General features: G+C 38.6%; 1 protein-coding gene across 1 annotated transcript in view; it reads right to left on the bottom strand.

Annotated features, from left to right (window-relative positions):
- Positions 1-14,157, bottom strand: part of lig3 (ligase III, DNA, ATP-dependent) — a 35,075-nt gene that overhangs the window by 13,292 nt on the left and 7,626 nt on the right. The window contains exons 4-11 of the mRNA XM_038290761.1: positions 13,512-13,736; positions 13,282-13,433; positions 9,886-10,052; positions 7,687-7,764; positions 7,435-7,603; positions 4,535-4,690; positions 2,192-2,323; positions 2,027-2,106 (exon numbers count right to left, since the gene is read on the bottom strand). Of these exons, the coding sequence (XP_038146689.1) occupies positions 2,027-2,106; positions 2,192-2,323; positions 4,535-4,690; positions 7,435-7,603; positions 7,687-7,764; positions 9,886-10,052; positions 13,282-13,433; positions 13,512-13,736 (1,159 nt within the window). The remainder of the gene's footprint in view (positions 1-2,026; positions 2,107-2,191; positions 2,324-4,534; positions 4,691-7,434; positions 7,604-7,686; positions 7,765-9,885; positions 10,053-13,281; positions 13,434-13,511; positions 13,737-14,157) is intronic.

Below are 14,157 nucleotides of genomic sequence, written 5' to 3'. Positions count from 1 at the left end.
TCAGTGTTTGGGATTCACCAACTGCAGATTACAGCCTTCTAGTTTTATATCTCGTATTTAGATCCAGATTCAGTTCATTCCATTTACATTTATTTTTTCAAATGGGTGCACTCTCTAGTTAATATGTCTGGATGGTTTAACTCACACTTGTTCTTTTCTTTGAGGTTCTACAAATGCAGATCAGCTGGAGGTGGAAGCCTGGAACGTACCACTTTCCCCAAGAACTGAGGGGGGAATTCTATTTAAGTTGACCTTAGTTATTTTCTCACCTTAATATCCGCTTATTATTTGTCATAAGTTAAAGAGTTATTTTATTTATTTAAAATGTTTTAGTTTTGCATGGATTCTTATGATTTATTGCTTTTCTGTAACATTGTTCCTCCCTCATGTGGCACAATGTAAGTTTAGGTTATTCCACCCCTATTTAAATTCTCCCGAGTGGTTCCCGGCTTTACACGAGTGAATAAAGTGAATGTGATTGGTCGATTATCAAGGGGGTAGGATTGTTGTGGTGGAAGCATCTTGCTAACCAGTTAGCATCTTAGTGCTAGCAGGTTCCCAATCGGAAATTCCATTGGGACCAAGTAGCACTAAATTGGTGACTTAGAAACGACGCTGTCAAGGAACGCTATGGACAGCAGAAACATGCAAGAGGAGGAGAGTTTAGTGTCGGAGGTCGTGGATGAGTCTCCTCCGTCATCCATTTTTTATTTAGAAGAGGAAAGCGGGGACGAAGATGTTGTGGAAGAGGACGCCAGGGCGGCAGAAGCTTGGTTTGGTGTAGAAGGCTTCCAGCCGTACATGTTTGAGCCCTTGCCTCGCAACGCTGCCAGTTCTGTTAGCTCTATGCCTGCCGAAGACACAGACGTCCATCCCCGTGAACACTGGGACGCAACTCAATGGGAAAGGAAAGGATTCTGGTTTCAACCGTTGCGTATATTAGCTGCGACATATGAATCAAGATGCTTTGACTGAAAACATTTGATTGACAGATGACCGTTGGTATATGATTGGCCGAATTTAGGTGTTCAGGCTGACGTAGAACTAACTGGCCTGCAGAAGATAACGGAAAAAAAATACAGATTTAAAGACAGGATTTTTTAAAAATAGAAATGTTCTAAATTTTGGGACACTATGTTCTGATAAAGAGTCAATTTATATACATGTTTAAGCCAAAATTATTTGACATTTAAATATCAATTCCCCACAACTTTAAGCAGGCTCTGTTCTTTACTCAGTAGGTCAGTTTTTGTTTAAGGTAGTTAACTGCTGGTTATCCTCCAGCAGCAGCGGGATATTGTTGATTTCTGCTCAATATTAAGGCGTGGTCTGCACTATGTTATTCCACGCCACGACGCAAGAGGGCCAATCAGGAACTAGCTGTGGGTCTAGATACGGCCGAGGCAGTGAGGAAGTGGAGGCAAGTTCGTGCGACAACGGAGAGACATGAGGGCCAAAAAGAGCGGGGATCCAGATGGGAAAAGGGTCCCAGTGTTTTCGCGCACCTCGCTCTTCAAGCTGCTCCATCTTCACCAGTCGTTTTCCACAATGGCGGTCATACAAACAAAACAAGCCGGTAAGGAACCAAACAGGAAATACGCATAGTATAGTGCGGATGTAGATCTGACCAATTAGAGGCCTCCTGTCTGCAGTCACCTACAATTTTGGAGAGGTGCAGCAGAGTGTCTGTGGAAGGGGGCGGGGCTTATCTGCGTTAACTGCGACACACACGCAGACGACCTGGTTTCTGAACATAAATCAGACTTAGACAACATTTATTGTCATTTCGTATACACACAGTGTATAAAAAACAACATTTCATTTTGATGAGTTCCGTTACCCTTAAGTGGAAACTAAGATATCGTTGTGAAACCAAAACAATCCAAACATTTAGGATCGGATCTAAACAACATAAACCAAGCAGCTTCAACACAAAGCAAAAAAAAAAACAGTTTATAAAGATAAAGGCTTAGTTTTTAATTAGTAAAATGGCTGAAATAACTTAACGGCAAAGAGCAAACGTTACCTTTCCATGAGACTCACACCGTTGAAGTAGATGCAGTCGAAAACAAAAAGGCAGACATTGGCATCTTGAAAAGCAGCTTTCTGAGGAGAGAGAGAGAGAGAGTAGTTGAAGGGTTACTGCTTTGACTGAATCAATAGAGAGGATGAGACTGAGGGAGATTATCACCTTGTGAACACCTAGAGTCCCGAATGGAAGCGGTTTGCTGGTCTTTGTGTCGATCAGGAGAACCTCTGCATCTAGAATCATGCTGTGGCCGCCGGGGAAAGCCTGGGGGATGTACTCCTTGAAGTGGGCCACCTGGAATGCACAACAACACAGCTTTTAGTAATCAGAGCAACTTCTAAAACTACAAGAAACTGTTGCAAATATGCTCCAGTCTTAACGCCCAGGTTTCATTCTCAACTTTCATTACCATAAACTGCCTAATAACAGTCTAAGGAGCTTAAAAAGCTGTTAGGATTATAGACTGAATTGGTAAGGAGCTTTTGGAGAGTTAAAACTGCTCCTCAGACACCAAAAAGAATCCTAATTATAGATTCTAGAAGATCTTTGAAAAAAAGAAAAAGTTAGAACAGTCACAGCACAAAATAAATCTACACAGCAGCTCCATCTAGTGGACAAAGAGCACACAAGCATGATGGGTAACTACTACTACAGATTCAGGCGCTATGAAGGCAAACGATGAAAAAATAATAATTACAGGAGGAAATGCCTGAACTCCCTGCTTAAAAATAACTTTAAAGCTGCTAACCCTACAGTAATATACCTGAAACTGAACCACTGTGGTCTACAATGATGGACTCCTTAACTCTAGATCTATTCTGCAGAATCTGTTAGTTCAATCTCTAACGCTCTGCTCTCTCTGCTTTTTCTCATAGTAGCTTCATCTGGTCTGTTCCTGTTTGGCTGTGACTCCATCCTGGAGAGAAATATCAGCTGTGCTGCTGCCATCAACACCTTTGTGTCTAGATGTTGGAGCTTGGCCTGTTTTCCAGTGTAGTCCTGTTTCTCTGACTGTGACTAACTGGATCTGCTCTCTTCATCCTCTGACATGTTAAAAGGGAGTTTTTCCTCTCCACTGTCGCTACAAGCATGCTTAGTGTGAGGGATTGCTGAAGAGTCAATGAGTCGATGCAATCAGCTGGTTTTCCTTAGATAGAAAACTTTGAATCAATCTGACTGGATGATCTGGTTGAACTGTAAAGTGCCTGGAGATGAAGTGATGTGAATTGGAGGTATAGAAATAAACTGAAATGAATTTAACAATATTTTATATGCTGGGTTACATTTGCACTGATCAGGGCTTGACGTTAACCATCGCCCGATCGCCCGGGGCAAGTAGTTTTTATTGTCGGGAGAGTACAAATTTCATTGCATTTGCCCGCCGGGCAAGTGGAACGATCACAAAAAAAAAAAAGAAAAAATCACTCAAAATTACTTTAAAATCACCGACATTCGATGAAAACGACCCAGAAGCGTTGCCGGCGCCATTTTTGTTGTTTTGAACACATTCTCGCGTGATTTTCCGCCAGATGGCGTGATTTTTGTTATCCTACACTGCAAAAACAATCCAGAAATAAGTAAAAAATGGCTTAAATTAAGTATATTTAGCCTTAATTTGAGCAGGTAAATAAGATGATTTGCCAATGGAATGAGTATTTTTACTCTTAAAATAAGATAGTTAGATAATATTTACTTGAAATAAGACGATAAAATAGTTTTTTCTTATTTTAAAAGGAAATTGTCTTGTTCCATTGGCAAAGTGTCTTACTTACCTCCTCAAATCAAGGAAAAACACACTTATTTTAAGAAAAAATAACTTATTGAGATTTCTATTTTTTGCAGTGTAGCGGCCATTTTGATGTAGTTACCAAAGGGAAGGGAAAACTAATCCATAGTCAGTTAAAAGTCAGGGAATTCTGAAATGATGTCAGACTGTGGAAACCCTGAATAAAATAACTATGTATAATGATTCTCTAGAAAAGTCACATTATATTAATAGTATTATCTTCTATAAACATACTGTGACTCTAAAATAAAAGTTATTCATTTGTGACATTGACTTCTGTCTTGTGATTTATCTTAAGTTTTTAACCTGTCAAGTTTTTTTTTTTTTTTTTTAACATTACAATTTATATTTTTCCAAGCACACAACAGTTTAAAGCAAAGTTTAGTTTGAAAAGAATGTACAGGAAGGATTGAAAAGCATGTTAACACGGTAATGTAGGCTGGAGTTCATTATCTGACGCATGCAGATACACACCAGGAACCTGGAAACTTAAAAAATACTGAATTACTAAAAACATTTAAAAAACAAACATGTTTCATTGATATATATACAAAAATGAACATTAGGAACTATATTTATCAAACATTATCCTGGGCAAGTAAAAATTTGTTTCTGGGCAAATGAAATGTGAAAGTCACTTGCCCAAAGGGCAAGTGGTAAAAATCCTTAACGTCATCCCCTGACTGATGCTAGAAATGACTGGGTATGAAAGGACCGACCTTGTGAGGCAGCACCGGTTTCAGGCTGCGGCTGAAGTAGCTGAAGGTGTTTCCGTTCTTGTGGACCTGCACGCGCTCCCCGTCATACTTAATCTCTGAGTACATCCCGTTGGGACATTTCTTCATTGCATACTCGATGGATTTGCACGCCTCTGCCTGAAATCACAGAGGGGAAAAAAATGCTTTTAAACCCTTTAGGAGAGAACAGAATGCTTTGATGAAGTCCAGGTCTTTAACCAGTTTAAACCCTCTGACCCCAAATTGAAATCAACAAAAACTGATTATTGATATGAAAACGAAGTTTACTTTGCTTTATGTGAATGTTATACCATTCTTCGTCTCCCGTATCCCTTAATAAAATCAAGTAAACTAAATTCCCTCCAAGTTGCCCCTTTGTTACTTTATGTAGTTTTGTAAACCAGTCTGAGACGACAATAAATATTCCTCTCTTGATAATGAAACATGTTGGGCAGCAATTCAAGCAGTGTGAAAATAATTTTACGGACAACAATTACTGTCTACTAGGGGTGGAACGGTTCACAAAATCCACGGTTCGGTTCACGGTTTTCGGTTTTGTATATGTTTATTGTTACACCGAAAAATAAAAAATTTTATAAAAATTATAAAAATGTATGAAATTTTTTTAAAATCAAATGAATGAAAAAATCAAAAAAAATTAATGAATTGTAATTATTTTTAATGATCCGCGGAAACCCTGGATCATTTCCGTATGTTTTGCTGCTTTGAATTTAATCATCTGGCGCATGCCCTCTACCATCTCCAAGGGACTCAGAGCGGAGCGGACGGGAGCCACAGTGGAGGCTGTAGGCTTTGCTTTGAGCAGGCGGTCTGGAGCGCAGCGGGGCGGAGCCTGGAACCGTTAAGAGAACCATTACAGGGTTCCTACAGCATACGGCAAGTTAAATTCAAGACTTTTTAAGACTTTTTAATGCCACTTGAAATACAAATTTAAGACCAAATTCACAAGAAACACAAGAAAAACCTGCTTGCGACAACTTAACCCAAAGGTTTATTTTAACATAAACCACTGCACTAATGTTTCACATTTTGAAAAGCTTCCCATACAGGAAGAAAGCTAAAAACACACAAATGACAGATATATTTGAACAATCATTTAACTGAATTCACAAACTTTGTTTTAGCAGGGAACAAAACTAATCAGTTTTAAAGCCCCAACATAACCAGTGCTAAGTCTTTTTTGCAGCTATTTTTCTTTGTATGGTTTTCTTAGTATGTTTGATTTGGTGATAAGTGGAGGCGTTGCAGAGACAAGGGTGGAACTAAACTGAGAAATACCGGCTGTTTCTCTGTAACTCCATTTTGACGCTTTGTGTTTGGTGCTTCGCATGTGCGACTCCACTGCCTTAATTCCCATCGTTCTGAGCTTGAATGACTTCTTGCACAAAATCCACTGAGCCTCATGTATGTTCCCTGGTTTTAGCCGTGGAGAAAACTCTTGGCTGGAGACAGTTTAGGTTACATTTACACTTGCTCATGTTTTCCAGACAAAAAGTTAGTGGCGCATCTCCCAAATGTCCCGGCCGCAACAACGCTTTATTGGTTCCGCTATCGGGACGGAACCAATAATGGCGAGACGTTATTTTTTTTAAATAAAATAAAAAAAATAAATTTTAATGTTTTATTTAGATTACAAAAATAAATCATAATAAAAATAATCCTTTTCATGGGGTTTTAAAAATTAAGACCTATGAAAGACTGATTTAAGACATTTTAATACCAATTAAGGCCTTAGTATTATTTTGAAGAATTCAATGCCTTTTAAGACTTTTTAAGGACCCGCGGGAACCCTGCATTAAACAAGCTGGCAAACGCTGCCATGGAATTGGAACACACAGAACCGGTTCTGAACAGGAACTGGTTTTCGATTCCCATCCCTACAGACCGGGCGCATCGCTGCGCCTCAGGGGAGCAGCTTTGACATATACTGCGTAAAGCCCTTTAAATTATAAACAAGCATCCTTTCATTACGCTGCCGTGTGTTATGCATAAATTAGGCTGTCATTGGACATAAGTTCGGGACTCGTAATGAATACTCTATGTATACGCCCAAAATTGAAAAACTCCATAGAAAGTTCAGCGTATGGCAGCGTTTTAGGAGATTCTGGGACGTCACGCAAACGCTGGCTGAATCAGCAAGGTGTGACAGGGCCTTAAAGTAGTAAAGGTTACAAATGGAAAAGCCTAAAAACTGAGTCAAACTTCATTCAGGCTTTAATGGAAGCCGTTAAGGTCCAGGCAGTTCATGGCGGTGTGCATGTTGAGTGCTATAACGTTTCAATGATGCTAAGTTTCCTGTATTTTTGCGCGGAATTTACTTCCTGGAAATTAGATTCTGCATAGGAGTTCTACTTTGAAAAATTGGTTAAATAGACCCATAAAAAAAAAAAAAAAAAAAAAAAAAACATTTATAGAAAACACTTCAAATCCAGCTTATTTCCATACATCTTTGTTTTCCAGTTAAAATGTTGATTTAATGTGAAAACAACTAAAAAGGAGCAAACTTATCGCTAATAATCAGATTATTACATTCCAATATCATCTTTATTTCTTTCCTATTATTGAAATAGAAGCAATTAGAAGCAACGGTTAATGCTTTTGGGTAAAAGTTAAGTTTCTAATTTAGTAATTTTCACCCATAAAAACTCTCCCTGAAGCAGGAACACGTCATTCCAGAGCCTGGCTTTCATCTCTAAAATAAGGTTAACAGTCGATGGAAATGTCAATTTGAATTAACTCACCGTCTCATCTAATGTGTAAGAGCTCATCTATGTCACATGTGAGAAATTAAGCTTGTTAAGAATAAGAATGTATAAACCGAACAGAAAAAAAAATGCAGAGATATTCAGAGCAGGACTCACCAACATGGGCTGGACGGGGGTCATGAGCGACGCCTCCACGGTGAGCAGCTTCCTGGGCCCAGAACCATTGGAGGCCTCCTGCTGGTTTCTCAGAACCCTCTCGATCACATCAGCCAGGTTGCGTGAGGCCTTGAAAGCATCGTAAGCGTTCAGATCGACGGCATCCAAGCTAAATGAAGAAGCGAGAACAAGAGTGAGTAATTTTCCAAACAGAATCCGCATGTGTTGACAGAAAACAAGGCAAACACTCACACATGTTTGGCGCCTGCGTTCATCTTCAAGTCGTGCTTAATTAGCCTGATGATGCATTTCAGGTCGTTGCTGGTGCATCTGAGAATAACAAACAGCAGATTATAACAAGGTAGCTGTTGAGGAAGAAATAAGCCTTTCAGGAAGCAGATGGAAGTTTATGTGTTAAAAGGAAAACAAATACAGCACTCATTTGCTACCTTATTAAAGACACTTAAAAATATTACGAAGATTCTCTAAATAGATGATTCCTACGCAGAAAATTCAGAGATTATAACCATTAAATATAAGAATTTTTTTTTTACAAAATAAGAGATGAAATGATTTTTATCATCACTAACAGTTCACTAAAATCTATAGCCTATTTTTTTTTTTTTTTTTTTTTACATGTGAAACGTATGGAAGAGGATTAGGGCCACTGGAAAAAAAAAAAGTTAACTGATTTTTAAATTTTATTTCAGTTTAGTATGGGGAAAAGTCAGAATTCTGACGTTTTTCTCAGAATTCGGACTTTTTCTCGGAATTCAGACTTTAATCTCAGAATTCTGACTTTTTCTCGGAATTCTGACTGAATTCTGATAATAAAAAAAGTCAGAATTCTGAGATAAAAGTCTAAATTCTGAGAAAAAAGTGAGAATTCTGAGAAAAAAAGTGAGAATTCTGACTTTAATCTCAGAATTCTCACTTTTCCTCGGAATTCTGACTGAATTCTGATAATAAAAAAAAGTCAGAATTCTGAGAAAAAAGTCAGAATTCTGAGAAAAAAAGTCAGAATTCTGACTTTTTTTCTCAGAATTCAGACTTTAATCTCAGAATTCTGACTTTTTCTCGGAATTCTGACTGAATTCTGATAATAAAAAAAGTCAGAATTCTGAGATAAAAGTCTAAATTCTGAGAAAAAAGTGAGAATTCTGAGAAAAAAAGTGAGAATTCTGACTTTAATCTCAGAATTCTCACTTTTCCTCGGAATTCTGACTGAATTCTGATAATAAAAAAAAGTCAGAATTCTGAGAAAAAAGTCAGAATTCTGAGAAAAAAGTCAGAATTCTGACTTTTTTCTCATACTAAACTGAAATAAAATGTAAAAATCAGTTAACTTTGTTTTGGTTTTTTTCAGTGGCCCTAATCCTCTTCCGTAGAAATGTAATTAAAAAAGGTAATTAAAAAAAGGTATAAAGGAATATTTATTAGTAATCTAAGACGTTATTGATCCAATCATATGCCCAAAGTAAAACAGAAATGGTTAAAAGGAGACAAATATTAGCCTTCTTCCATATTTAAATACTAGATATCCTGAAGGATGAGCTGAAGAGAAGAGAGCATCATAGATCTTCTGATCCAGAACGTCATTTAGACGTAGCAAAGAGGAACAGTGTTCTGTCAGACCAGCATACCCACAGTCAATATCCGTTTATCCCTTTAGTTTTGTACGTAAAATAAACTTTAAACTACCTCAATGGGCGTGTATCCCTTTAGTCATGTACAAAAAAAACAATGTAATTACTTATTTTTTGGTGCTTTTTGCAGCATATGGTGATCTGACCTTAAATTGTTTGTTTTTGTACAGGACTAAAGGGATACACGCCTGTCCAGGTAGTTTAAAGTCTATTTTTCATACAAAACTAAAGGGATAAACGCAAATCTGACCACTTGTGCACGCGTACTGACTATAGGTATGCTGGTCTGACGGGGTATGCTCATCTGACAGAAATCCCTCTTTCTGTTTGCTTCAATCCAAAAAACCTTGCAGGGAAAGATAAATGCTGTCCTACTGGTACAGACCTGCTAACATCTTTAAATTCAATGTAATTACTTCGAGGGGCTTTTTTTAAACAGCCCGATTTTGTTGCAGGTACTTAAGTAAAGCCATGATAAATACTGCAGCCCAGATTTTCTTCATACTGACACAAAGCTCTGCTTAGTAAACTGCATTTATGACGGATGAACTTAGTCTGCCATGTTTTCTGCCATGCTGGGTAGAGAGTCCAATATCCATGTCTTCATAATAAATGCATGAGTGAGTGTTAGACAGGCCAGAGGAAGACACTGAAAGCAGGAAAAGGCTGCATGAACGCCAACAATATCAATGAGCAGAGAGAAAGCTTTGTTTCCCATCACACCACAACAACAACACAACGCTCCCTCTACAGGCTGATCTGGTCTCATCTACAATAGCCTGACAGCTGGAAAAGAGGGCGTTACTTTTTGGCGATGCTCTCCAGCTCGCTCTGCTGATCATCCTCTTTGGTGAGCTGAGCGAGGCGGGTCAAGGATGCGTCTACCTCTTGGATCGTCAGGAGGCTCTTAGCAGCGGGAGGAAAGGATTTACTTTCTTCGAAAAACATCCGTACGGTCTCAGACACGTCGCCCTTCGAGGAAAACCAACAAAAATAAAGAAAATAAACAAAAACAAAATACAGGGAAGAGCAGACAGAAATGCACTGATATGAAAAAACTGGATAACACCGTTATGAGCATTGAGTCAATATTCTCCCACACCTCTAATAGGAAGAGCCAACTGAGAGTGAGAGAATGGTGCCGTTAACCTCATCGCTTAGTGGAGGAAAGTATTGGCATGGGGGCTGCGATATGATATTAAATCAATTCAGTTTATTTCTATAGCTCCAATTCACATCATGTCATCTCAAGGAACTTTCCAGTTCACCAGATCATCCAGTCAGATTGATTCAAAAGTTTCTATCTAAGGAAAACCAGCTGATTGCATCGACTCATTGACCCCATTTCCACTACCCTTGAAAAACCGATCTATGCTGAGACCGGTCCGAGCTCGGATCAGTTAACCAGGCCGAGCTCGGTTCTGAAGACCGTTTACACATCACGCTATCTCGGTTCCTCGACTCCTCGCCTCCTAGTGACGATCTGCGGTATTACTGCCAGCATTGAAGGAGGAAATCAAGCAGTTGGTGGCGGTAATGCACCAAGTTTTTTGCCAACCGCCATAAAACACAAGAAGAAGAAGATTTCAATTGTTGTTTATAGTTTTTCTTCTGTTTTGTGTTGGTTGCCAAGCAACTTCCGGAGGGGCATTACCACCACCTACTGGAATGGAGTGTGAATCGGGATGTAAAGCCAGACGGAGATGACGCGTTCTGCGCATGCGCTCTTGTTATCAGAGAACCGAGCCAGGGGAAAAACCGAGCCGAGCCCACCTCTGGAACTGGTCTGCAGTTAGCTCGGTCCGGTTGTGTCTAGCTCGGTTCGGTTCAGTTTTCTTTCCATTTACACACGATAAGTTATCTCAGTTACTGAGCTCGGACCGGTCTTGGCACGGCTTTTCAAGGGTAGTGACTCTTCAGCAATCCCTCACACTAAGCATGCTTGCAGTGACAGTGGTGTCAAAAGTTCACACATTTGTTACTTCAGTAGAAGTATAGATACTGCAGTTTAAAAACACTCTGGTAAAAGTTGAAGTATCAACTTGACCTCTTTACTCAAGTAAAAGAAAAAAAGTATGTGCTCCAAAAACTACTTAAAGTATAAAAGTATAAAGTAACCTTTAAAGAAACAGCCAGATGCCACTATATGAATTGAAAGCTCAATTTTTCGATTATTTCTATAAATTCTCTGAGATAGGGCCAAGGATGAGGGAGGTCTTTTTGGTCTCCGTCTCCCGATACGCTCTCGCCTGTGTCCGACCTTTCAGACATTTCAACATCTTTTTCTGAATCCTACATTGTAGCATGGCATAGACAATTCACGTTAGCAGTTTGAAGAACACCTGCTTGCTTCTGATGATTTCCTTTAGCTAACCAATGAGTGTTTGCGTTCTATGACTCATCCAATCACACTAGTTTTCACTAGATGTGGGTGGAGCCAATGATCTGCATTGGATGGAGCACAATACTTGTGTGAAAATGTAATGAGTAGAGGTAAGAAGTAGGAAGAAAAATAAGTAATGGAGTAAAGTATAGATACATAAAAAGTGTACTTAAGTACAGCAATGAAGTATTTGTACTTCATTACTTGACACCTCTGTTTGTAGCGACAGTGGAGAGGAAAAACTCCCTTTTAACAGGAAGAAACCTCCAACAGAACAAGGCTAAGTGTGAGCGGCCATTTTTGTCCAAACAGCTGATTTTGTTTGTTTATTAGACAGGCTATGATGCATGATAACAATAAGCTTAATCTTCTCTCACATTTTAACAAAAGTTAAAACATCCACATCTAGCTTGTTAGAAAAGAGATGGAGACTGGATTTGCTTCTTCTTCTACTTGGAAAAAAAGAAAAAAATGAAACGAACAAAAAAAATTTAAGCTTACACAGGAACACATTTTAAAAACCAGTAAAATAAAGCTGAATATTACAATAATAAAAAATAAGGTTATATCCATCGATTATTCCTTGCTGACCGGACGTTTCTTTTAAAAGTCGGTAATGATCCAGATAATGTGCGTATTTTATCTATAGTTAGTCATTGTTTGGGAAAGAATTTGCTGCTTGGCAGAGGTATGCGCTCACAGATGCTTCCTAGTTTAATAAGCTTTGCTTTTTTATTTATTTCCATTTAAGGTGCACCAATATGGAGTCAGAAAGAGGTCAAAATGTAAACTTATAAATATTAGTTGAAACATAAAAAAATATAAGATGATGTGTCAATTTTTTTTGACCTTATAATCTGAGAAACTAAAAAAGCAAACATAAAATAATAAGAATCGAATCTAAATTCTTCCTCTCAGCTTGAAAAAAGCTCAATTTAGTTTATCATCTTACTTCCATACTTTTTCCTCTTTTTATTTATTTTCTTCATTGCAGTTTTAGATTTTCAAATCCCTTTATTTCAGTTTCTTTTCTTTTAGTTCTACATTTCCTTTTCAGTTTCAGGATATATATTTTTTTTATACTTTCCAATCAGTTTTTTTCACATTCAGATTTTGGCCCCGATCTGATGGGAGTGGGTGGGGAAACATGATTGACAGCTTGAGAGATGTTCGTTCTATGTTGCATTCACGGACTGCGGGAACTCCAACAAAAAATTCTCTGCAGCATTTATTTGCCTTTTTGGCAAAATCCTGTGAAGAATATTAAATTAAAGACATTTAAACTGGATAAATAGTTAAACGCAACATGGAACGGGACATCTGTCCTGCGCTGCTACAAGCTGTCAATCTCATTTCCCCGCCCACTCCCATCACATTGGGGTCAAAATCTGATTAGATAGTGTAAAAAAATAAAATAAAACCAGAAACCAAAAAAGGAATTTCAAACTTAAATAAAAAAAACTGGAATTAATGGATTTGATTCTAAATATATAAAATCTAAAACAGCAATAAAGGAAAGAAATAAAAGAAAAAGTGTAATTAAAATACTAAAAGGAATTTAGATTCAATTCTTATTATTTTATCTTTGCTTTTTTTTTGTTTACCTTACATTATAAGTTAAAAATTTCACATTAAACATCAACTTCTATTTTTTCTGTTTCAACTAAGATTTAGAAGTTTACAAACATTTTTGACCTCTTTCTGACTCCGTACTCCAAACTTATATGATCTGATGAGGGTGATGGCCCAGCAACCTTCCCTAAAACATGAAGAAATCACCAAAGTGTTTGATTTATGGATGAATATAAGTAGACAGACCTGATCCAGATCTCGCACCATGTCGTCCTGGTTGGATCTGAATATGCGACTGAAGAGTTTTACTATCTGCTTATCGTTAAGGTTGTAAACACTTTTAACGACACCAGGCAGGAGCAGTTTGACGGTCAGGTAAAGATCCCCGTGGAACTTATCTACATTAGCAAGGAAGAGAAAGAGTCAGGAAAAACAATTCATTAGCTTTTAGAAGATATCCCAAACTATCCACCCACCTCCTCCTGCGCCCTTCCTCAGGAACTTCTCTATAATCTGTGTCTTGGTGTTGTAGCTGTTGTTCTCGGCCACCGTCGCACAGAGCTTGCGGAACTCCCTGAAGAGGCAGTCCTTGTGCTGGGGGTCACAGAGCTGAGCGGACAGGGGGCTGCCTCCCTCAGCTTTGGCAGGAGAGGGTGATGGTCCGGGGCTGCTGGAGCTGCCTGAGCTACCAGCCTTCGCAGCTAAAAAAGGAAGGCAGAGCGCTAATATCTCATCCCCACTGCTTTCCATCCTTCAGATAAATTTGCGGCAGAGTCTAAAGCACTATATTCATTTAATAAAAGAGACTCCAGGACAGTCCTGAACTAAGGGATCAGAGCAGATCTTGCGCAGGGATGCCAGCAGTTTTTTTTAAACAAGTGGAACTAGTTATAAACGTACAGGCGCAGAATAAATGTACCGTAATTAGTGTTGCACCGATACCGCCCTAAAATGGTGGTATCGGTATCGGCGAGTACCAACAAATAGGGCACCGATACCATTTTGAGAGCCATAAGTTTATTCACCTACTGTCACCCACTCCTGGTAGGCAATAAAAAGTTCTACTGGATTCACTTTGTATTAGATTTTTTTCCTGCTTCACAAAGGTAGGCAGCAGCTTGA

Source organism: Cyprinodon tularosa, unplaced genomic scaffold, assembly GCF_016077235.1.
Source record: "Cyprinodon tularosa strain WSP-4 unplaced genomic scaffold, ASM1607723v1 ctg288, whole genome shotgun sequence".
Classification (NCBI taxonomy): Eukaryota; Metazoa; Chordata; class Actinopteri; order Cyprinodontiformes; family Cyprinodontidae; genus Cyprinodon; species Cyprinodon tularosa.
The sequence above is the reverse complement of the archived record's forward strand: the minus strand, read 5'-3'. Positions and strand labels throughout refer to the sequence as shown.